Raw genomic sequence first — 24,544 nt, 5'->3', positions numbered from 1 at the left:
TGCAGCAGCAGCAGCAGGTTGTGGTGCAGGTCCTGAGGGGCCTGGCCAGGATGCGGTTTGGACTTCACCGGGATCTGCTTGCTCTGATGGGCCGGGCTGGACTGGGCCCTGGATTTGGTCGGACTCTGCTGGTTCTTGGAGGCCGAGCCGGAATGAGGTCTGGACTTTGAGGGACTCTGCTGGGCGTGCGGGACCGGGCTGTGTTCGGATCCAATTTCTGACGGCATCTGGGGGAGAGATCCCTCCGGCGGTGGAGTGATCAGTATCAGCGCAGGGTTCGTCTGGACCTTGGGCGTGGACGTGTGGCTGGGAGCCAGTCTGTCCAATCTGCTCTTCTGATGCAGCACGTGCAGGAGGCGGTTCATTTGCTGTGCAAGGGTGGCATTAGGGGAGGCAGCCGAGTGGTCAGAGGCACGATGGGGGTCAGAAAGGTCACTTGGGTCAGCGCTAGAGCAGCAGGCGACGAGAGCGTCCACTGCCCCCTCCGCAGCACGCACACACTCGCGCAAACACTCCTCTCTCTGCGCGTTGCCACGCAGGTCTGCCATTTTGGGAAGGACTCTGCGGCTCTTCCCGCTCTGCAATCCTTCCACTTCTATTGGACTACAGCTGCTGTTGTTGTTGTTGTTACCCCCCTGGCCTGTAGAGGCACTGGACGAATCAGGACTGAGTGAGGGACTCGCAGCAGCCATGCTAACTTCGTTAGCACTGCTACCGGGTTTGGTTTTAGCAGGGCTTCTGTGCTTGTTGTCAGTTGCTTTAGCATTGTTAGCATCAGTGCTAGGAGTGGCATCTACAGCAGTGGGGCCATGGTCGCCTTTAGCGTTAGCGTAGGCCTTTAGCTGGGCCTCGGCAGCCCTGAGGCGCTCCTGCAGCTCGGCGTTGAGCCGGCTCTGCTCCCACAGTGCTTCCTGGATGGCGTCCGCCTGCCGCTGTACTTGCTCGGGGTCCCGAAGCGCCTGCACCTCCTCCTGGAGCTCCTCCAGCCGGGCTAGCAGCTCGGGGGCGTGAGAGTGGGCCGCCTCCGACTCGCTCTGGGTCAGGGCGGTGATGGCCTCCTCGACTCTCCGCACGCACTCCTGCAGCCTGGAACTCAGGCCCAGAGGCTCTGGCTCCTGGCTCTGAGGCCGGCCGCCAGGGGCCACGCCAGTCTGCGCGTCCAGGCTGCAGGCCGTTAGGTAGGCGATGGTGGACTCGGCCGCCTTCAGCGCCTGGAGGTACTCGCGCATGAGCCGGTCCTTCTCTTGAAGCTCCGCCTGCAGCCTCTCCCACTGCTCCGCCTTCCTCTGCAGAAGCCCCTCTTTCTCCTGGCACTCCTGCTGAAGAAGCTCCAGCTGGGTCTCCAGCTCCAGACTCAACACCAGCCCTCCGTCCAGGCCCAGGTTCTGGGCAGAGTGCGCCGGGCTGCGGCTGGAACTTGCGGTCCCCGGGCTGCTTTGCTGGGAAGATCTAGGGGATGCTGGCTGATCCTCAGCCCCCAGAAGCCTCCTCTGCGCTGGGTAGGGCGCCCACGACTCTGGGCCCCCGTCACACACTGGGTGGTCCACTCCCGGTCTCTCAGCCTGTCTGCTGGAGCGGGCCAACACAGGCAGCCTCGACTTCACGTAAGCCTAGGAGATAAACAATACCGTTACCAATCAGACCAATCACAGATGAATGTCTAGGTTATGTCTCTGTCAAAAGACCAATGAGATTGACTCTTACTGTGTGTTTGGCCATGAGGTTGACCGTCTTCCTGTTGGGGGAGCTGGACTTGGAGGAGGCGCTCTCATCATCTCGACTCTCCGTCCCCCTCTCCCCTGCTCCTCTCTCTCTTCTCTCCTTTCGTCTCTCCCGCTCTCTCCGCGTCGTCTCCCCCTGGCCTCCCTCGCTCTCCTCAGCCCTCCTCTCTCTCTCCTGCCTCTCCTTCTCCTCGATCTCCTGCAGCAGTTTGCCCTCCAGGCTGCGCGCCCTCCGGCTCGAGGCCTCGTTCTCCTCCCTCAGTCTCTCCATCTCGCGGGCCATGCTGACGATCAGCTCCGGGTCGAACCCGGCGCCGGCACCATCGGACTGCGCCGTGCTGCGCTGCAGCTGCTCCTTCAGCTGGCGGATGACCTGCCGGTGACCCCGCGCCTCCGACCTCAGGCGCTGGATGGTGTGGCGGAGGTCAACGCCAATGCCGGGCCCGTCACTGTCACAGGAAGTGTCGGCGCTCTCCTTACTCTCTCTGGACCGCTGCTCCTTCTGACTCGATCTGTACACACACACACACACACACACACAGAGACACACACACACACACACAGAGACACACACACAAACTGCGTCAATGACATAAAAAACAAAAACAAACGTTCAACACTTTGTATGTGCAGGAACAGATGTGTATAGTATGTGTTCCCATGAAAGTATCAAATCTCTATGGCACATTTCAGTACCGCCAAAGAACAGCAAGCCAGAATTTCAGAAAGCAAGAATTTCTCTGAAATGTAAATTATAGGGACCAAAACTATTCATGCATGATCAGGATGTGGACAGTCTTCACCTGTGAACCTCAGGAAATTGTTCAATGATATTTACTGAGTAAATCCAACTCTTGACAGTGAGTGGATTGTATTGGTGGGCTGGTGTACTTTTGCATGCTTGTGATGTGTTATTGCAGTGATGAGTGTCTGACCTGACGGGTGAGGTTGTCTGGGACCTGTGGTCAGACGACTGGTCGCTCAGCAGCACCTCATGCTGTATGCTGAGGTGCACTGCGGACAGACCAGCCAATGACACGCTCTCACTGCTGCCTCCAACAGGTGACCGAGCAACACCGCCCACCTGACACACACACACACACACAAACACACACACACACACACACACACACACACAGATCATTGCAGATGTGTCCCTGTGCATGCTCCTGTAAGTATGAAGCTCAGTTTAGCCGTGTGTGTCTCCCACCTGTGTGTGTATGCTCCTGCGCCTCTCTGGGCTATCCCGCTCTGCTATCTCTGCTTGCTGTAGCAATGGGATGGATGGTGATACACACACACACATGACTTCAGAACGTAAAATGCAATGAGGAAAAAAGAATACTCTCCCCACACGCAGCCACACACAAACGCATATGCAAACACGCATATGCTCTCTTCCACAAGCACACGCTGACACCCACACACAGGCCCGGCATGACAGAACAGAAGATACCACAGCGACTGCAGGGTGATCATGGGTAAGAAAAAACCGGCGTATGGGACAGAGAGAGGAGAAAACAGCAAGGTTAGGCGGGATGGAGAAACAGACACACATTTAAAGAACATGCTCTCTACAGCAAATACAGGCATGTTAATTGGTACTAGAGATCTTCTACACATAGGAAGGAGCTGGAAGAGAAATAATTGACCTAGAAAGAGGAAAAGAAAGAGGGCGGGAGAGAGAGAGAGAGAGAGAGAGAACCTAGGGATAGTGAAAGTAACAAAGAAGGAGGTAGAGTACTATGCTATACATGCATAGAGGATCTACGTCAACTAGTAGGAGTGATTTGGATTTTCCACTAGACACAGAGACGCAGACGTACACAAACGCGCTTAGAGATTAACAGGATCAGAGATTAAGCCAGCGTTAGTGTTAATAGTCACCTGGCTGTGAGGTTGACGCTCTGGGGTAACGGCCACCTTTTTCTGCAGTTCAGCGTTCAAGGCCTGCAACTCAGCCACCTGAGAGAGAGAGAGAGAGAGAGAGAGAGAGAGAGAGAGAGAGAGAGAGAGAGAGAGAGAGAGAGAGAGAGAGAAAGAATGAAAAAGCAATAGAAAGAGAGGGCCAATTGAAAGATGGAGAGAATGCTTATCCAAATCAGATCACCTTTCCAGTCTTAAACACACACACACACACCAATGTGGATCTAGGGTCTAAACAACATTACCCACAAGCCACAGCGGTGCTCATGAAGGGGGCGGTGAAGTTGGGAGCTCAGAGGGGCTGCACCTGGGACCCAGCTGCCTCTCGACCCCTTCAGGTTTGGCATGTTTTAATCGATTCCGTTTTTAAAACCGAACGTGTTTTTACTTTGTGGCCTCGTATAAAGATTCTTCCTTTTATGGAGCGGGGAATCATGGAGGTTCTTCTTAGATCGGCATTCACTTGTTTGATTAAAACCGGCTGCCAAACTGACCTACTTACTACAGAATAACAAAGGGCTTTTCGAACTCCTATTGACTAGAGACAGCTGGCAAACATTTGAAATAACTGGAAGCTGAACCCAAGCCAGGTCATCACTATTAGCTTGTTAGCTAGTCCTGGCGTGCTTTCTTTAATCATTCGGTTAAACCACTGAGGTGTTCAATGGTTTGGCATTATGTTAAGTATTAAACAATTAACTGCAAATGCATGGCCAATGTGGAAAACAGGACTTTCAGAACATGGCTTTATCAATATGGACCCAACAGGAACAGTCCAATCTACTGTAAGCAATGTACATGTGTTTAATGAAATGTGACTGGTACTGAGTTGTATTGGGAGTGAGGGTGTACGTGTCTGTGCTATGGATAGGATGTAAATATGAAAAATGCACGTGTGTGTGACTGAGTGAGTTTACCTTCAGTTTGAGCTGAGATACACTGAGCTGGTCCAACTCTGTCTCCTCAGTTTCTCCCAAACAGATGCTCATGTAGGAAGTCTGATCAGCGATCACACTTGGGAAGTCACCTGCATGGACAACACCAAACACAACAATGTGTCATTCAGTATGCACACGCACCGGGGGCCTTTTAACAGGCCATTGGACGATTGACACTACGCAGCCTTGTGATGTCTATTGTGAATGTCTGGTGCTGACCAGTGTCGTTGGCCTGCCCAACTCCACCGCCGCGGCTCTGGATCTGTCCCAGTCGAGTCTGAAGAGATGCGTTCCAGCGCCGAGCCTCCTCCAGGGCAGAGCGCACACTCTGTAGCTCCTCACCTGCACACACACAAAATCACTATGTATGGATGTACAACCTCTACAGTGCTGAGTGCATTGTAGCTCTGCAGTTATTAACACTTGACTAAAGCAAATACATTCACTAAATGTGCAAATATCCTCAATCACGGAGAGAGCAGAACACACACACACACACACACACACACACACACACACACACACACACACGCAACACACACACACACGCAACACACACACACCGTTTAGGTCCCAAACATACACAGATTTACACAAGCTTCCATTAGGGATTTCACGACAACTGATTTTTACCAGTTGCCACGTTTTTCATAATAGTTGACGACTGGCCATTCTGACCAATAGAGTGCTGGTGCTAACATTACTGCTAGTGCAAGCTGTTGCTGTAGCAACGGATGATTAATCTTTAGATGGTTGTACATGGTACACATGCAGGAGCCAGCAGTCAAATGTTAATTTCCATGACTTTTCTCTGACAAAATACCCTGAATTTCCATGACCTACTATATCATGAAAGGTACAATATATCGACTAAAAATTTCAGAGCAGCCAGATAGACTTTTGGAATTATTATATTTTTTTTAAGCGAGAGATGAATAAATGGGCACTGAAAATACAAAGCAAAGCTAACCACAACCACTCAAACAAGCAGTAATGGAAAAAATCTAATAACAGGATAAACACCAATGCTACAGGAAAAGATATTCATATTAACGTATTTTGGCAAGTAAATTTCATACTTCTACCACAAAAATTCCCTGATTGCCCAAACAATGATACAATTCCCTGACTTTCCATGGCTGGAATAGACTTTATTCAAATTCAATGATATTCCAGAAATTCCATGACCCGTGGGGACCCTGCACATGTTCTTATTGTACTTTAATACAGCTGTATTAACAGCTTGCATGTAACTGGAACAACAGGTCTCATTTTCGGTTAAGTACCTCCAAACATAGGAATGTCTAGCCTCTTTAGCTTTTAGCCATTTTGTTCTTGACTAGTTGACTGCTGCCTACAGCACAAACTAGTGAAGAGTTGATTAGTTGAAGAAACCCCTAGTTTCCACCAACCTTCCAACTGACTAAACCTATGAATAATCAAATATGAACACCTGTCCTATATCCCAACACACCCAATCTTTAGAAGTGTGTGTGATGCAAGGGGTTTTAATCTATATATCCAGTCAATGGTTTTAATGTATATAACTGGAACTGATATGATAAGATGATGAAACTCAGGAACCATGTCACCTGACTGGTAGAGCAAAGCAATAATAAGAAGGTTATGGCAGTGGTGTTGACGTATGGATTGCAGTCATACAGATTAGAAACTATACCTCACCTCTACTCGCATTGGTAAGATTTCATACTAGCGAACATTGTGTTGTGAAGTACGCTACATCTGTGAAAGTAGGCTGGAACCAATCTGTTACATTCTCTTATTACATAGGCATAATGCATTAAGACACTTACTGATCACCATACTACTTATAATGCATGAGCTACTAAAGACAACAGGCATGTCTGTGTTCCCCATCAGCTAGCAGCTCATGCTGCAGTGTAGGCGATGCTTGCATCAGTCAGATATTTCACCTGCTTCCCAACAGTGTCACTGTATTTTTGTCTGGATAAAAACAGCTCCATTTTTGATGAGTTACACCTCTATTTCAGAGCAGATATAGAACTGTGTCTGTAGACCCCCAGACTGTCTTCAACATCTCACTGCTTACACCAGTAGGGGTCAGCCACGACACAGAGCACAGATGTGAGACACTGCATGAGGCATAATGAAAAGCGTACATGGAGACTGATGCAAAAACATGACGCCATGTTCCCCCTATTATGTACATCTGTGCAATCTGGGCCAGGGCCCAGTTCCATACGGTCAGGCCTTTACATTCATAGCTATGGGCATGAACGTGTGGGTTCTCTGGGCCTGAGTAATGGAAAAGCTGTGACGGAGAACAACAGCCAAACTGCTAAAGGCCGTGCGTCCAAAAGATCAGTAATCTTCCTCCCCCCTTCAACTCTCACTCCGCTCTGCCTGCCTGATCGAGGTCATGTTTACGCAAAGCCTATTTATAATGCCACCCTGGAGGGGGCGGGGTGAAAGGGCATCTCCATGGAAATGGGCACTCTAAGCAGATGGGTAGAGATGGATTAACGCTTCATCAGGTCAACTACAAAGGCATACGTAGACACACACACTTAAAAACAAATCTACTGTCTATATTAAAGGTAATATAATTTAATTTGAATAATGTTGTGGAGTTAACTATGCATAATGTGGACATACAGTACAGTTTTGTGTGTTTGTCTATGTGTGGGTACGTGCGTGCATGCACGCAGTGCTAATGTACGCCGGACACATTGCTATGAGTGTATGATCTGCGATGATGGAGACAGAATGTTGATGACAGCTTTTGAAAAGGTGAAGTCAAGCAGTCAGACATGCAGGACAATCATGCACAGGCAGGGCAGATGGAGGCATTATGTTAAAGAGAGCGTGTGTGTAGTGTGTTTGTACGTGTTGTAAAAGTGAGAAAGAAACATGGGCAGACCATGAGTGTGCTTTTGTGTTTGACAAACAGACAGACAGACAGACATGATTGTGCCATAAAAAGGGTATGTGGCATTCAGATTATAAGAAATTATAAGTTTGCCGTTATGTGTGTGTGTGTGTGTGTGTGTGTGTGCATGCAGACAGAGACAGACAGACAAACAAGCAGGCAGTTTTATTCCACAGTGGCTTTATCAGCAGGGATGAAATGATTACAGACGACTGGAGATGAAGGAAAGAACAGACAAAGAGGACAGGCTTTGGGCTGTGTGTGTGTGTGTGTGTGTGTGTGTGTGTGTGTGTGTGTGTGTTGGAGATCTAAGGGAACAAAGACAGCAGTGAAATGAGGAGAAATGAGAACTAAAAGAACAAAGCAGACAGTTAGTACTGAGAGGTTATTTTTGTGCGTCTCAAAGCACTCACTGCATGGAAGTACAACAACCTATTTGTTATGTACCCTAAACAACAATAAATGACAAACAAAAACAAACTCCTACAGATGGGGGATGATGGAGTTTGTGTGCATGAGTTACTGATACAGGTGCTATATGAAGCCACCGAGTTATGTATACCTACAACATAAACCAAAAAGTGCATCAGCCATTTAGAACACCACTCGATATCTTAGCCGGAACTAAGCTGAGGTAATCGAGTGTAGATAGAAGTTTCAAGTATCCATGGACTCATGGGGATTTTCCCTCTCTGCCAATGACTGGCTGTCATTACTAGCACCCAACCCTGTGATTGGCTGTCAGGCCTGTCCCTCTACTGCACCTTCTCTCTGATTGGCTCTCTGCAGGTCCTGCTCCAGCTGCTCCCGGAGCTGCTCATTGGCCTGGATGCTGGCCTCCAGCTGCTGACGCAGGAGCTGGACAGCGGTGAGCTCCAGCTGCAGGGACTGCAGACGCGACGCGCTGAAACACCACACGCGCACACCCACGCACACACACAGACACCCACGCACACACACAAACGTGCGCACACACACACACACACACACATTAGCACGGCAGTATTCACAATCTTGCACAACCCTTATTCATGACGCACTCATAACAATGCTCTGGTAATACTTAAGAGATCTCTTCACTGCAACTTCATACAAGCATCTTTAGATTAATGACATCTTTTGGGTAATGCTGCATCAGGAGATGTTTGGAATGACACACACGCTCTCGCTCTCCCTCAGACAAACAAACTCACACACATACACAGCCTCACCTGTCCTGCTGTTTGACAGAGCGAACCAGGTTGGAGTAGAGCTGTTGCTCCGCCCTCAGAGAGCGGTTAAGCCCCTCCCACTCCACACGCAGAGCTGACAAGGGCGGCAGAGTCTGGAATCAGAGGTCAAGAGTGAGGGTCTGTTTATGCCTATGTGCATACAGTATGTGTGTATCTGGAGTGTGTCATGGGGTTAAGTGTGTGTGTGTGTGCTTCTACCTCCTTGCTGTCTCCTCCAATGCTGGTGTTCTCCCTCTCAGGAGGACCGGGACCCCTGCACTCATCTCTTTGCAGCTGCTGGAGAAGTGAGAGTGCAATGTTAAACAATAACACACACACACACTCACTCAATTAGGGTCTACAGTCGATGGAAACAGTTATTTTAAATGTACACACACATATACCACGTGTGACTTACAATAATGGTCTCCTCTTTAGTGGTGAGAGTGTGTGTGAGGGTCTCTATGCTTTCTGTCTGGTCCTTTAGTCGACCCTTAAGCACTGCCACTAAACTCTGTGATAAGGCAGAGAAAGACACACACAGACACACACACACACACAGATTTTAGGATGAAGCTGTGGGGTGTATGTTAAATTTAAATATAAAGTGTGGATTAGGTAAACAGGGTTGGATTAGGATTAAGGGAGGTTTGGTGTGTGTGTGTGTGTGTGGGTCTCACCTTGAGTTCCTCCTCTCTCTTAAGGGCTTTGTTGAGATTCTCCGTCTTCACTGCCAGCTGTTTCTTCAGGGCTGCCACAGACTTTTTCTCCTTTGGACTCTCGTCGGACCCCTTCTCATTTAATTCATCTAGGAAGAGAAAAGGAAAGGAAAAGAGGACAAGAATTCAAATTCAAATACTTAATCCAATAGCCTTGCTGCATTTTTGTTATTACATCACCCATGTGCACATGTCCTCTGGGTCTTAAATACTTTAAGCTTTGATTGCTGGGGGGATGAAGACAAATCTCCTGTCCCTCTAGCCATCCTTGCAGATGTTGCTGCTTAGTCACTGTTTTATAGTTACACTTTCTTACTTGGTGTGTGTGTGTGTGTGTGTGTGTGTGTGTGTGTGTGTGTGTGTGTGTGTGTGTGCAGGGGGTTTACCGTCTCTCTCCTCTAGCTGTTGCTGCAGCAGCTGGATGGTCTGACGAAGCTCCAGCACCTGAGGGGTGGCAGCATCAGTCTTCAGCTCAGCCAGGTAACGATCCCTCTCCTGCCCTTGTTCCAGCAGCTTCTACACAAGCAAGCACACATATACAAAAACACACACACACAAAGTTATATCTATTTATTCATTACTACTTCACTATGTCTAAGAGTGTCACTTTAAACCTTTTAACTCTATAATGTTTTGACGGATGTCAGGGGCGACTCACGTTGATGAGGTCATCCTTCTCGGCCAGCTGGGCGCGGAGCTGGGCGCTGGTGAGTTGGGCGTTCTGCGTTGTGGTGGTGGAGTGTGTGTGTGCGTCGCTCAGCTGCCGCTGCAAGTGTGCGAGGCGATCCCGTAGCTCTTGGAGCTCAGCGTCACGCTCCCGCAGGCCACGGCTGTGACGCTCCGATGAGTCCTGCAGTAGCTGCTCCTTGCTGCTGATGGTGGAGAGGAGTGTATCGACGGTGCTCTGATGTTCATTCAGGAGTCTCTCTCTCTCCTTCAGAGCTGCGGCTAGCTCCGCTTCGGCGACCTTCAACCTCTGGGTCAGCCGCTCTGTCACATCACTCTGCTGCTGTTGGGGCTTACTCAGCAAGGAGGCTGACAGTTCCTACACACACACACACACACACCAGCCCAGGGGATTTAGTGTTCAGAGGAAAACAATAGGTACTATTCATACGGTCAGATCTTTGGCCTTGTGGTTTGGCGCATGCTGGAGTTGATGGTGTGTCTGCATGCATTGCTAAATATGTGTGTGTGTATGAAAAACAATAACGCCTATGTCTTTGCTCTTTGTTGCTAGGCGCGCGTGTGTGTGTTTGATTGAGAGAGCTACCTCGAGGTCTTTGGTCTTGCTCTCCAGCGCGTGCTGGAGCTGCTGGATGAGGCTGTCCTTCTCGCGGAGTGCTCGGTTCAGGCTGTCCTCGGTGCTCTGCTTGCTCCGCTGCAGGTTCTTCAGGGAGTTGACCTGCTGCTGCAGATCCACGTCTCTCTCCTTCACCAGAGCATCCAGCCCCTGCACACACACACACACACACACACACACACACACACACAGTGCAACATACATCACCTGCCTGTCCATGTTATATTATGCTACATGCTATATTATATGATGTCCACATGCACACAAGCAGTAACCACCTAAGAGAGGTCCTTGGGCTCTACGTTCCTCTCCTCCCCCACCTCTCATTGGCAGATACAAGCTGGAGCTCTTGCATATGGCTTCAGTGCAAATATTACAGTAGGTGGACTGCCAATAAATGTCACAACATGTAATGTCTGGTGTTGGAGAAGATTAGTCATACACCACACCACACCACACTCACTCACTCACTCACACACTCACACTCACACACACACACATACACACACACACACACACTTACGCTGATAGTCTCCTGGTTGTGTGTGAGCAGGTTGTTGAGTCTCTCCAGATCTCTTTCCTTCTCTCGCAGAGAGAGCTGCAGCTGGTGCACCTCATTCTCCTTCTCCTCCACGGCAGAGAACTTCTCATCCAGCGCTGCCTACACACACACACACGCACACACACACACGCAATGAATCCTGGCCACCCTACAGACTGTGGGAGTAGAGTGTGATGCTGGCCGAGCGCTGTCCTGTACCTCCAGGGCCTTCTCCTTCTCCTTCAGCCGCTCTCGCAACTTGCTCACCATGACCTCACTTCCAGCTGGACTCGTGCCCTGCTCCACGTCTCTCAACATGTTCATGTACTCCTGGTACACACACACACACAGAGTTTTCACTGGCTGATACTTCATTTGGCGTAATGTTAGCTATCTGTTTTCTTCTGTGTGTCTGTGAGTGAGAACATGTGTGTGTGTGTGTGTGTGTGTGACAGTGATGAAGCACACCTGCAGCTGCTGCTCCTTGTGTGTGAGCGTGTGTGTGAGGCGCTGGATGGTGCTCTCGTGCGTGTGCTCCCTCCTCTTGCTCTCCTCCAGCTCCTCGCTGTGCTCTTTCTCCCGCTCGCTCTGCTTCGCTCCCAGCTCGCTGCTCAGCTTCTTCAGCTGGTTCTGCAGGTCCTGATGAACACATCGCCCAGTAAATCATCAACAACACATACAACAGTCTGATGAAGACAACTCTCACTTAGAGAATCCTCTTCTTATTTCCAATAGTCTTTCTCTATAACTGAGAGAGAGAGAGAGAGAGATAGAGATAGAGATAGAGATAGAGATAGATACTTTATTCATCCCAAGGGAAATTTTAGATAGGAGCTTGTATGTCCAAACTCACAGTGTCTGAGAGGATTGTCTCATCTCTTTAATTATGTGATCCAAATGAAAAAATGTATACGTTCTCTTGATGGTCTCTTAATGCGTATGGGTCTGTGTGCGTATGGGTCTGTGTGCGTATGGGTCTGTGTGTGTCTCTGTGTGTGTGTGTGTGTGTCTTCTCACGTTGATGGTCTTGTCCTGCCTCTGTTTGGTCTGCAGCAGAGCGTCCAGCTCGTCCTGGAGTGTCTGGCGCTCGTGGATGAGGCGCTGCACCTCGGTGTCGCGGCCGCTCACGATGCGCTCCAGCCGCTTACACTCAGACAGACATGCGTGCAGGTCACCCTGCAGCCGCGCCACCTCCATCTGACGCTCCAGCAGCAGCTTCTGCTGCTCCTCCGCACCCTACTCACACACACACAGGCAACATGAACACACACACACAGGCAACATGAACACACACACACACAGGCCACATGTACACACACACAGGTCACATGTACACACACACAGGCAACATGAACACACACACAGGCAACATGAACACACACACACACAGGCCACATGTACACACACACAGGCAACATGAACACACACACAGGCAACATGAACACACACACAGGCAACATGAACACACACACAGGCAACATGAACACACACACAGGCAACATGAACACAGATAGGAAACACACATACAAGGTAACAGCGAAGCTACACCAGGCGCGTAACTGAAGCGCTCCGTTCGCGACTTGTAATCTGTTTTTTTTCTAACGTACGCGCTGCTATCACGTCTGGTATAGCTACTTCCAGTGATTATAGTGGAAGCTAATTGTTGCAGCAGATGCAACCCGAACGGAACGCTTCAGTTACGTGCCTGGTGTAGCTCAGCCCTAAGTGTCTCACTTATGTACACAACGTACTACATAATGCACAATAATAAAAAGACAATTCACACACACACACACACACACACACACTTGCCTGGTACTTTTGAAGCTGGGCTTTGTGCAGGGCATCCCTTGCTTTAGCCAGAGCCTGGTCTCTGTCCTCAAGATCATGATACAAGTCCTCTATCTGGAACACAATGTTTGCGTGTAAGAAAACTCATACTGTGAAAGAGTCAGAGTACTTGCAGTGTGTGTGTGTGTGTGTGTGTGTGTGTGTGTGTGTGTACCTCTTTCTCCTTCTCCTTGAGCACGAGGCTCAGGCCTTGGATTGTTTTGTCTCGCTTCACACCATTTTTCTTCTCTTTATCCAGCTCCCCCTCTTTCTCCTCCAGCTTCCCGGTCAACTCCTGAACAGAGAGAGAGAGACACATGGAGAGATTGAGAGAGTGAGAGATGCATGGAGAGAGTGAGAGATGCATGGAGAGAGTGAGAGAGTGAGAGATGCATACAGACCAGACGGCCCATCGAATCTGTGAAATCTTAACTAATTTCCGCTTTCTGATGACTGAGAGCTTGTGTAGGTGTTCTGTTAGGGTGTTTATGTGTGAGTGTGTGCGTTTCTGCGGGTTACCTGGTTGTCACTTTCTAAGGACTGATTTTTGGTCTTGATGGAGCTCAGCTCTTGGGTAAGCTGCTTGGCAGCTGCTTCTAACCGCGCCACTTCTGATAGCTTCTGTTCACACACCTAAAAGACACAAACGCAAAATGCTGACACACAAAAAGCAACCCTAACCTCAAACCAAAAACTACACTCACAGCAACAGAACGAACGCACACACACACAAATAAGCTGATGCTGAAACACCCAAAGAAACACATGAAGAACTAACATAAACTGGAGTCAACCATAAACGCTCACTCTAGCACATAATTATATGCACTTGAACATATATAGAAACAGAAATACTCTCTCTCCCTCCCTCCTCTGGCATTCCAATCCTTTGCTACAGTTTTCAATGTGCTTCAAATACCTCCACAACAATGGGCGTGTACTCATCATTAAACTCCTCCTCCATCTCTTTGAGGACCTGCGCTGTGACTGGGTGGGTGTTCCTACGGGCGGCCGCTTGGCCGAGGCGGCGTCGGGGGTCGCTGGGCTGCGACAGCACGGGGATCCTGCTGACCCGCGTGTGCCGGAGCGGCCTGGGCTGGGTGCTCCTGACCAGCTGCAGCCAATCAGAGAGCACGGACGGCCCCTCGGAGGGCCTGGGCGGTAGGGGGCAGACGGGGTCGGCGGCGGCCAGGCCCTTGAGGGACTGGAGGGAGATGGAGCGGCGGTGGGAGAGAGACACCGCTTGAGCCTGGGCCTGGGCTTTCCTCTGGTGCACCAGGGCCGAGTACTCGCGACTCTGGCTGCGCTTCTGCGCGGGCGGGCGCGAGAACCAGGGGCGCTCCTCGCTCAGTGAGCCCAGGCTGCCGCGCCACCTCGCACGAGCGCGTGAGCCCGCCCTCGACAGCCCATCCACCTCCACCATCGCCGCCTCCGTCTCGCTGGACGCGGGCCGGCTGTGGCATTGATGTGGCTGACCCTCATCACCCCCTGGCTCCCACTCCCCCGCCGGCTGGACGCTTATGCTGGGCTGCCTCTCCTCCGGTGTGCTCGGCGCACGTGCGTGATCTTCATCCCCCTCCTCCTCTTCCTCCTCGGGCGGGTTGTTCTGCCGGTACTTGCAGCGGATGCGCGCGCACAGCTCGTCGCGCTCGGTCTGCAGCGCGTGCACGCGGGCCGCCTGCGCCTCCTGCAGCTGCCGGACCTCGGCGTCGCACTGGAGCACGCGCTCCAGCAGGAAGACGCACTTGCCGCACAGCAGCTCGCCGCGGCCGTCCCGCCGCAGCTCCGTCACGCCCAGCGCCCGCACCAGCAGGACCGCCAGGCGCCGCCGCCCGCAAGCCCCGAACAGCCAGCGGCACTGGTTGCCCCGCAGCTGCGCCCCACACACCCGGCACGGCTCACGCATGGCCTCCACCTCTCACCAACACACACACACACGACGAAGCGTGTGTTAAGAGAAGTGTGTCAAAGCGTCGCAGACTTAGCCGACTCCTCAGACACACAGGCATGGACGTCTAGGGGTCAACATGGTCCGGGACTTGTATGCGCGCCGCTGACCGAGGCAGACGTGACAAGGCACTCGTAGGTGTGGTGAATTCCGAATGAGAGTCCATCTGCCCAAAACCCGCACACTATAGCTGGAAAAGCTGCGACGGCAATAATGCTTCCTCACCAAGGCGGTAGTGCGCCTTCCTAGCTGTTGCTCGTGTGTTGGCTGATTCTATCTGCTCTGTCTAGCTTAGAGAGACAGAATGAAGCACAAGCCCCTGCCACCAATCCACTAAATCCCCTACACACACACACATACACTGACGCAGAAAGATGCGCACGCACACACACGCACACACACACACACAATGTTATGTCACGGACTCCCAAACCTGCTCAGGTAATCCCTCTTACTCTCTGCTCTCACTGTCTGACCGTCAAGTAGCTTCACTTGAACCACCTGCCATGACTTTTCCCCCTTCTCTCACCATCTTGCTATGTCCATCAGAAGTTAAACTGTTCCTAAAGATGCAAAACCCATGCTCCCACTCCTGCAGTCCAAAGGCACTGATGAACCAGTGTCCATGCCAACTACCTCTCTGGCTCAAACAACCACACACATGCGCACACACACACACACACACGGATTAGTTTTCTAATATTTTATTCCAAGCCAGATTTCCATTTATAACTCTGTGCCGCTGCAAGTCTGCAGCCAAAGTGTTAATCCAGCTTTAGCCTGCTGACCTGAAGTGCACACACACACGCACGCACACACACACACACACACACACACACACAGGACAGGATTCTTCCCTCATCCAGGCGTGTCAGATTGAGCATGCTTATATAGATATATATGAAAAATAAAAAATAAAAATAAAAACTTCGAAAAAAAATAGTGTGTTTTTTTTAAAGAAACTTTTGGCTGTGCCTCCTGACATTTTTTTGGGTGGTGACATTGCAAATACAGTGTAAAAATATATTAAAACCCCTGTAAATGTTGCAAAGCCATTAAAACTTAAAATGACCGAGCTACAAAGTCATTACAAATATCTACAGCATAAATTCAGATGAGGCAATACCAGATTATTAGCCACCAAAGAATCAGTGGAGTCATCACAGACACTGCTAACTAGGCCCCTACACAGTCTGTACATCTCCTCAGGCACACTTCACCCACAACTGCAAAGTGAGGCCAAAGTGTCTTAGGCAGGTCTTCCCTACTTCCTTTTGAAGAGGAGAACTCAAAGGCTACACCAAGTGCTGCCTCGATGTGCTAATCATCAGTCAGGAATGCTGGGAATTCTACAATTTTCGTGGAAGGACGTTTTTTCAGGGGGGGGGTGGGGGGGTGGAGTGCCTCAGAGAGTGAGAGGGAGTAAGTGAGCGAACACGTCATGTCATGAGTACATCCTGTAAAGGCCACAGCTATTAAGTGGATAAACACACATAGGCTGGTGAGCAGAGCAGTCCTCCCTGTCCCTCTGTCCCCTCAGGTGCATGGCCTCTGGGTCTGAGTCTGGGTGGTGGAGAGCGCCCTCCACTGGCAGCAAGCCACCACCAACGTTATCCTCTTGGAGAGTATCCTCTCTGACCCAAAACCTCACAACAGCAGCGACTACAATGTTTTAAAGTACCAGCTGGGACACACACACACACGCAAACACGCTTGTATACAAACATAGACAAACTTTTTCTTACCTTGATCTCTCTTTCCGCCTTCATTTTCTCAACATTTAACTCATCTTTCAGTGCCTGTAAGAACATAGATAAAAAACACACCACTATAAATCACTGAAAGGCTTCACTTCATTATGTATGTCTATCTCTGTTTACAATTAAAGGTACACTATGCAAAATGTTTACCTTAATATAACCTCTACGAAGCCAATTTGATGGCAAACAAACTTGTAATAGGGGAATCGTTCACCTAGCATAGCCATAGAGCATAGCCGTAGCGAGTCACTAACTAGAGAACTAGCCATGCAACTTCAAGAAATGCCAACCAGGAGACATATCGCGAGAATCGTGAAACATTACCTTGTCAGTAGATCTACTACAGTAGAGTAGTCAGTGGAGATAGTTTTTGTGTGTTGTTAGTACTTCACCTCCACAATAAAAGCATTTCCATTGTGTACAGGAGGAACAAGCCATGAGAAGTAGGCTATTCACAACGGCAGAGTAAAATATAACTATACTGCGACTCTAGGGGGAGCTCTAAAGTCACCAAAAATACCTCAAACATAGTGTTTCTTTAACATAGTAATGAATGAATGTCTCTTACTTGTAGCTCTCCATCTTTTTGGCCAATGAGAGTGTCGAGTTGAGCGATCTGTGCTGTGGCTGGCTGCTCCGCACTGCCCTGCTGGAGCTGACCAATCAGATCGTCCTGTTTCTTCGCTGATGCTTGCAGCTCCCCGATCAACCTGAGAGAGAGTTGCACTTTTAGGGCCTCCTGAGCTTGCCATGTAAATTCACCATTAGCATTTCATTGCATTGTGTTAACAAGACTTGAGATGTTGAGACTGTGCTGTGACTTAGTAGCACTTTGTTTATATTGCAATAAATGATATTATATATATTATATTATATATATTATATTATATATATTGAAATCCTGCGCTGCTCAGTTAGCTCCTGTGTTCACTTATATCTTTAACACATCATTGGCTCAAGAGACAGTTCCTACTTGCCTCAAGCAGTCTGTTATTGTTCCAGTACCAAAAAACAAAAGTCCATCATGTCTGAATGACTACCGCCCAGTAGCCCTGACGTCTACAGTGATGAAGTGTTTTGAGAAGCTTGTGAAAAACATTATCTGCTCCAACGAAATCTAACACGAAATGTTAAAGCGTTGAACCAGAGCCCGTTTACGGAGAGCCGGAATCCCTCCCTGCCTCCTTCGACCCCCTCCAATTTGCTTACAGAGCCAACAGGTCTACAGAGGATGCCATCTCAAACCTCATGCACACCACCTTAACTCACCTGGAGGAGGGGAATGGGAATTATGTGAGGATGCTGTTCATTGACTTTAGTTCAGCATTCAACACGATAGTACCTCTCACCTTGGTCACAAAGATGAAGGCCTTAGGACACCAGACATAATTTCACTGCATTTCTTACTTCCAGTAACTATATGCATGTGACAATAAACTTCCTTGTATCCTTGTATCAAGCCAATTGTGGGGCTGCAGCTACTGTTGAATGAATGGTTGAAATAAGCTCCAGTGTAAGTGCATAGTGTTTTTGGCTTATGCGTTGAACAACTGGGTTAGGTCTGTTGTTACAAAGTTTCCTCTCACCGGTCCTTCTCTTGCAGGGCTTGCAGGTGATTGGTGGGGTCAGGCCTGACGGAAGGCTGTGATTGGCTGTGATTCTGCAGCTGCTTCTGCAGGTCCATATTGTTGCGTTTATGTTGCTCAGCAATGGCCGCCATTCTTTCCATCTCCCCTTGGGCCTCCTGAAGACTCTACAGAGACAGAGAGAGAGAGGAAGAAAAATAAAGAGAGAGACAGGGGAAAAAAGACAAATGTTAGTCACAGTGACACATATTCACAGAGACAATCGGAGTCACTGCAGACATTTCAGGATAGTTGAGGGCTCCTCTGGTCTGTCTGAGTATGTAACAGTCTGAAAGTGAGCTGAAGTGTGAGTGTGAGTGTGAGTGTGTGTGTATACCTCCTCCAGCTCCTGAATTCTCTGGTTGAGCATGTCTCGGAGAGAGTCCATTTCTCTTTGGGCGCGCTCTCTAATCTTCGCTGAATCTGTGACATCTCTGTTGGCTAAACTTTCAAGCGCTTTTCTGGAAAAACACAAGTACAAAAACATGTCACATTATGTCGATGTTCAAAAAAGTGCTATATTATAGATAGGGATGGCACGGTTTTTGAAAAATGCTCGGTTCGGAGTGTGTGTTCGTCGTACGGTCCTACGGTTCAGGCTAGTTATGGCATGCGCAATTGATTCCCATGTGACAATGTGTTTCCCTTTCGCGCGAGTAGGAGTATAGTTTTGAGTGCTGCGCGCGACTGGAGTCTTTAGAAATGGCAAGTGCGAGAGACAAAGACTGCCGGGAGTTGCAGGATGCGCCAGCCTCTTATAGGTCTGGTATGTGGGAACATTTCGGATTTGAGGTTACCTATGATGATAGAGGAGTTAAGACGACAGAAAAGACTGCGACTGTGTGCAAACATTGTGCAACACGTGTTTAGTATGCTCTTGGCAACACTTCGAACATGCTAGGTCATATGAAAAGACGTCACCCCAATGTGTCTGTAGACAGTTTAAGGAAGAAAGAGCCGCAGGCTACCCAACAACTTCTGTCCTCAGCATTTAAGCAGCCTCTCAGTGATAACTCGGCCAGGGCAATGGCCATAACGAAAGCAATCGGGATGTTTATTGCAAAAAATATGATGCCATATAGTGTGATTGAGGGTGAAGGATTTCGTCAGTTGATGAAAATACTCGAGCCCCGCTACAACATTCCCTCCCGCCGACACTTCGGCACCTCTGTAGTTCCAAAACTATACGACGAGACACGAGAAAAACTTGTCAAAGAATTGTCCGACACGGCCCACGTAGCTCTCACCACCGATGGATTGCATTTATTGATAGCCACTAGCCAGCATGTTTTTTAATATTTAAAATATTACAGTGGCACTTTTACTTTAGATAAGAACTTTATGTTTCCAAATACTGCACTTTAATTTAAGAATTTAATTTAAGCTGCAAGAGTTACACTTTCTTTCTTTGTGTGCCAAAAAGGGGCATACGTTCCTGCAGATGGCAATAGTACACATTCTGCCTTTTATGCCAAATAAATGAAAAGATTGTTGAAATTATCAATGTCTTCCCTCTTGCTGTATCAAAATCTCAACTGTAGCTTAACGTTTCCTGAGACAATAATGTGCTTTATGTGAAGTCAAATTCAGTTTGTGCATTATTACATGATAACTATTCTTTAAATACTCTAGCCTAATTGTGGATGATTAAGCTATATGCTGAAATATGTTTCTGGAGTGTGAAAGATTAAAAGAAAAAATAACAACAAGAACCGTACCGAACCGAAAACCGTGACCCTAAACCGTGATACGAACCGAACTGTAGATTTTGTGAACCGTGCCACCCCTAATTATAGACCCTTTCAACAATAAAAACAAAAACAATGCTTGAACGTTCTATTTGGGCCCCAATCTACTTCCTCTGCATTAAGATAACATATGGAATGTTAAAAAGGAAGTCTTGTGGGGCCAACTATGATGCTGATAATGGAACTCTCTTGAAAGGGTCTATAGGGGCTGTTACATATTATTATGGAGTTTTCATGTGTGAGAGCATGTGAATGACTCACGATGCAGAAACCAGGAGCTCTTGTTTCTCGTTGAGATCTCTCTTTAAGGATTCCACCTCCACCTTCAACTCAATGTTCTACACATACAATCGCACACACACACACACAGACAGAAACAAACATAAGCTTCAACAATCCCAAATTGGTAACTGGAACATCTTTAGGCTTCTCTTGTTTTAGATAGAGCAGGGAGGACATGAGGACAGACAGACAGACAATGTCATTCTGCCAACCATTCCTCCCTGGAACATAGATCACAGAGTGACATCACAGACAACTGAGATGAGATCAGAAGAACATGATTCAAACACTGCATATGGGAGATTCGGGCCTTGGGCTTTATTGTGTGTGTGTGTGTGTGTGTGTGTGTAAGAGAGATAGATAGATAGAGGTAGACTGTGTGTGAGTGATGCATGCGAAAATGAAAAAGGAGATGGGGTGACTCATTTGACTGCTAGTGTTAATCACCAGAACCACAGGACATCACTACAGCAACACCAAAACGGTTTCCAAAACAACATGGTGATATTTCCTATGCAAGTCCCTCTGAGCGTGCACGTGTGTGTGTGTGTGTGTGTGTACCGTTTTGTAGATGTCCTCAGTGGAGTCATCGCATTTCTGCTGCATTCGCTCCTCCAGAAAGTAGATCCTGAGTTTCAGGTTGAAGTTCTCCTTCTTCAGCGCTGTGATTTGCTGGTGGAGGAAAAAAACAGCAGAAATATGACCAATGAGAGCAAAGTTGTCCTGGCCCAAATAATAGTGCTCTTGGCTGATCTCTATGACTCACACTCACACATATGACATAGCCAAGCATTCCACTCCAAGCAGCACAAGCCAACAGTTCCTTTTGTGTATAGTATGTGTGTGTGTGTGTGTGTGTGTGTGTGTATATATATATGTGTGTGTGCGTGTGTATGTAAATGCATGTGTCTGTGTCCAGTTGAGTGAGAGTGGGTGGGTGATGGGACGGGGTTATGAGCGGACTGTGTGTGTGTGTGTGTGTGAGCGGCACACTGTGCATCATTGTGCCCCATTTCACTCCCCACATCTGGACTGGGGGATGGGGGGAGGCCAAGGAGTATAGAATGGAGAGAGGCACCCAGACAGAGAGAGAGGGAGGGGGGAGGTAGAGAGAGAGAGAGAGAGAGAGAGAGAGAGAGAGAGAGAGAGACAGACAAAGGAGCTTAAAATAGAAAAAGAATGAGACCTTACCCCTAAATTATGATGTCAACATAAAAATGCCTCAGCTGCAGATATGCTGTAGCACCATATATGGTCAATTACAGTATCAACTTGCTCTCTGAAAGGATTGAAATATGTGGGGAGTCTGTAGATTTTGGATGCAGACAGCAGAACTAACCTGAGCGCTTTTGGTCGAGCCACTACTTAAAAACTAAATTCTACATGTCTCAATGAAAGCCGCTATGTGGGAGCAAATTACATTACACTGTTCCTCGTTAATTTAGATCAGGGTTGAGAGTCTATGAGCAAACTCAGCACCCAGACTAAATTCAGTGGTTTCAAAAATAATGCATCAGCTGTTTATCGTTCCAGACCACTCACAAGTTACAGTAAAACATGCATCACCAATGAATAAAATATGAAATAAGGACACAGTGAGCTGATAACAGTAGATAAGTATAAGTGTATATACTCTTTTGATCCCGTGAGGGAAATTTGGCATTTATCCCAATCCGTGAATTAGTGAAACACACACAGCACACAGTGTACACACAGTGAGGTGAAGCACACACTAACCCGGAGCAGTGAGCTGCCTGCTACAGCGGCGCTCGGAGAGCAGTGAGGGGTTAGGTGCCTTGCACAAGGGCACTTCAGCCGTGGATGTGGGCATGGGAAAGCAGTGCTCAACCACTTCCCCCGCCCACATTTTTCCTACTGGGTCGGGTATCGAACCGGCAACCCTTCGGTTACAAGCCCAAAGCCCTAACCAGTAGGCCATGACTGCCAGTTAGGTCTGATCTAAAGATGGACTGATTTATAAGAGAGGGCACTTTACAATCGGAGACATTCATGCAAGTGAGCTCAATCAAATACAAGTTAGCTTACTGACTGTCTATGCACCTACAGCGATGAATCTGGAATAAGTTAGCATTAGCAATAGCAACAGTAGCAGACTTGAGGGGAGCTGACCAAGGTGCTGAAGTACAGAACTTTAGCTGAGCGACTGCACAGCATGAAGACAGCGTAACTACATCAACTAAAGGGAGAGCTACAATCCCATGTTAATGCAAACACTGATTCTGAGATATATTTTGCAAAATATTCACATCCCTGCCAGGCACAGCAGAATCATGGTTACGCTTGCTCTAAGCACTGCAGCAGGTAGTATCGCTTTTTCGGCACACACACACACACACAGTCAGACAATTTTAAGGTCTCTGCAGTGATAAGGGGCCCCAATTGAGCACAATTTTAAACACGATTAACATTATTATTATTGGGGGAGGGGCCAATATTATATTCTCTTATAGGGCCTAACACTTCTAGTTGCCGCCCTGTCTATACACATACATGGGAGAGATCACATGTCTAGCTTTGCACATCCATAGCAACAGGAGATGGCCCAGAAAAAGTCTCTTGACTCTGCTTTCTTGCTCCATCCCCCTCTCCCTCCCTCCCACTCTGTATCTTTCTCTTTTTCAGTCACACACACACACACACACACACACAAGGAGTTTCTTAAGACTGGCGTACTCACATTCTCATAGTCCTTCATGGTGAGTGCTTTGGATGGGGAGATCTTCCCCGGAGGGAAAGTGGGAGCTGATGGAGAGAGAGACAAAGGAATAGATGAAGACCATGAAGACACATTAGAGAGCAAGATTCAGAAATCAGCCATTTGACTTTTTTTTTTTTTAAATCATTACTGATTAAAAACATGTTGATGAGGAGTCATTATTTAGAAAGCAGTCACAGACAAGCTGGAGCCAAACCTAAAATACACACAGGGACATGTGCAATCTGCATCCCTAAATAGACCTGGCCACACACACAAGAGCCACACGCAGACGGTCTCTCTCTCTTTCTCTCTCACACACAGAGAAAAGCACATTTTGTACTTTCTAAAGAATGCATTTATACAATCTCTCAAACCCTATTAACCCAAGTGACTCATCATTCAGTACTGAAAGCACCTCATTTATAGGGTGAATATTTGCATGGAGTTTTTCTAAGTGTCAAGTGTCTGTGGTGACATGACACTGAGTTGGTTCTTATTAACTGGTTATCACCAACAGCTGCATGTAAACAACAACCTTAACCAAAGAAAAACACAAGTGGGAATTCCCAGTCAAGTGGGTGTATATGTGGGTCACCTGTACCTGACATACCATCCATGCTGAACTCTGCTAACCCGTCAGGGAGCCTGGTGAATGTGCTAAGAAGGAAAAATAAAGAGTTAGACCAACAGAATATAGACCTACCATTTAAACATACAGGGGCCAGGCTTGAATGAAAATATAAATAGACCAAAAACCCACCCTATTTATTAAATACACTAAACAGACACTAAACACTAAATAAGGCAAATAGAGATGCACACACAAGTACACATATTCAGATTGCACTGATAGCAGTAGCAATGTTGAATACCCGCCACTATCCAAACAAAACAGGAAATGCTTTCCCGTAGCAGTCAGTAAACATAACACTGCCACAAGCCCAAATCAATCACATAAACATACAAAACTAAAGATTCACAAAATTGTAGTCTATACTCAGCATCTACTCAGAAATATTACTTAAACAACATGAGCATGAATAAATGCTACATGGGCAAACCATTATGAACAGTAGCCTGCAAGGAAGCATCCCAGATAACTCGTGCTTCATTGAACACAGCGTCATGACACTGTGCTGCAGACACATAGAGTGAGAGTGCACAAATGCTGTCACCGTGTACCTCTCTACTTCAAATGACATTTTCAATGACACACTCACACACACAAAATGACAAGCTTCTATTCCATTAGCTAATGGCCTACTAGTAGTAGGCCTGTCACAATAATTACATTATCGACTTGGACTTATCATACAATATAGGGAAATATTGGCAATAACTTTGGCGAATCTTGATATTGCA

At 47.9% G+C, this 24,544-nt stretch overlaps 1 protein-coding gene across 8 annotated transcripts in view; it reads right to left on the bottom strand.

The window, feature by feature from the left end:
* cdk5rap2 (CDK5 regulatory subunit associated protein 2) overlaps positions 1 to 24,544 on the bottom strand; it is a 42,545-nt gene that overhangs the window by 13,965 nt on the left and 4,036 nt on the right. For 5 of the 8 annotated variants that reach the window (XM_042058617.1, XM_042058624.1, XM_042058621.1 and 2 more), the window contains exons 2-31: positions 23,784 to 23,839; positions 23,162 to 23,226; positions 21,025 to 21,135; positions 20,443 to 20,519; positions 18,771 to 18,894; positions 18,395 to 18,561; positions 17,377 to 17,518; positions 16,794 to 16,847; positions 13,620 to 13,733; positions 13,276 to 13,395; positions 13,083 to 13,175; positions 12,288 to 12,506; positions 11,739 to 11,909; positions 11,490 to 11,600; positions 11,253 to 11,390; positions 10,700 to 10,879; positions 10,085 to 10,471; positions 9,813 to 9,942; positions 9,388 to 9,515; positions 9,126 to 9,221; positions 8,927 to 9,004; positions 8,708 to 8,820; positions 8,261 to 8,400; positions 4,805 to 4,927; positions 4,565 to 4,674; positions 3,609 to 3,686; positions 2,932 to 2,988; positions 2,657 to 2,805; positions 1,705 to 2,233; positions 1 to 1,610 (exon numbers count right to left, since the gene is read on the bottom strand). The exon at positions 1 to 1,610 is cut by the window's left edge and continues 98 nt beyond it. In XM_042058617.1, the coding sequence (XP_041914551.1) occupies positions 1 to 1,610; positions 1,705 to 2,233; positions 2,657 to 2,805; positions 2,932 to 2,988; positions 3,609 to 3,686; positions 4,565 to 4,674; positions 4,805 to 4,927; positions 8,261 to 8,400; positions 8,708 to 8,820; positions 8,927 to 9,004; positions 9,126 to 9,221; positions 9,388 to 9,515; positions 9,813 to 9,942; positions 10,085 to 10,471; positions 10,700 to 10,879; positions 11,253 to 11,390; positions 11,490 to 11,600; positions 11,739 to 11,909; positions 12,288 to 12,506; positions 13,083 to 13,175; positions 13,276 to 13,395; positions 13,620 to 13,733; positions 16,794 to 16,847; positions 17,377 to 17,518; positions 18,395 to 18,561; positions 18,771 to 18,894; positions 20,443 to 20,519; positions 21,025 to 21,135; positions 23,162 to 23,226; positions 23,784 to 23,839 (5,670 nt within the window). The remainder of the gene's footprint in view (positions 1,611 to 1,704; positions 2,234 to 2,656; positions 2,806 to 2,931; positions 2,989 to 3,608; positions 3,687 to 4,564; positions 4,675 to 4,804; positions 4,928 to 8,260; positions 8,401 to 8,707; positions 8,821 to 8,926; positions 9,005 to 9,125; positions 9,222 to 9,387; positions 9,516 to 9,812; positions 9,943 to 10,084; positions 10,472 to 10,699; positions 10,880 to 11,252; positions 11,391 to 11,489; positions 11,601 to 11,738; positions 11,910 to 12,287; positions 12,507 to 13,082; positions 13,176 to 13,275; positions 13,396 to 13,619; positions 13,734 to 16,793; positions 16,848 to 17,376; positions 17,519 to 18,394; positions 18,562 to 18,770; positions 18,895 to 20,442; positions 20,520 to 21,024; positions 21,136 to 23,161; positions 23,227 to 23,783; positions 23,840 to 24,544) is intronic. The other 3 variants (XM_042058619.1, XM_042058623.1, XM_042058618.1) reach the window with 2 other exon arrangements.

This window comes from Alosa sapidissima, chromosome 13, assembly GCF_018492685.1.
Source record: "Alosa sapidissima isolate fAloSap1 chromosome 13, fAloSap1.pri, whole genome shotgun sequence".
Lineage (NCBI taxonomy): Eukaryota > Metazoa > Chordata > Actinopteri > Clupeiformes > Clupeidae > Alosa > Alosa sapidissima.
The sequence above is the reverse complement of the archived record's forward strand: the minus strand, read 5'-3'. Positions and strand labels throughout refer to the sequence as shown.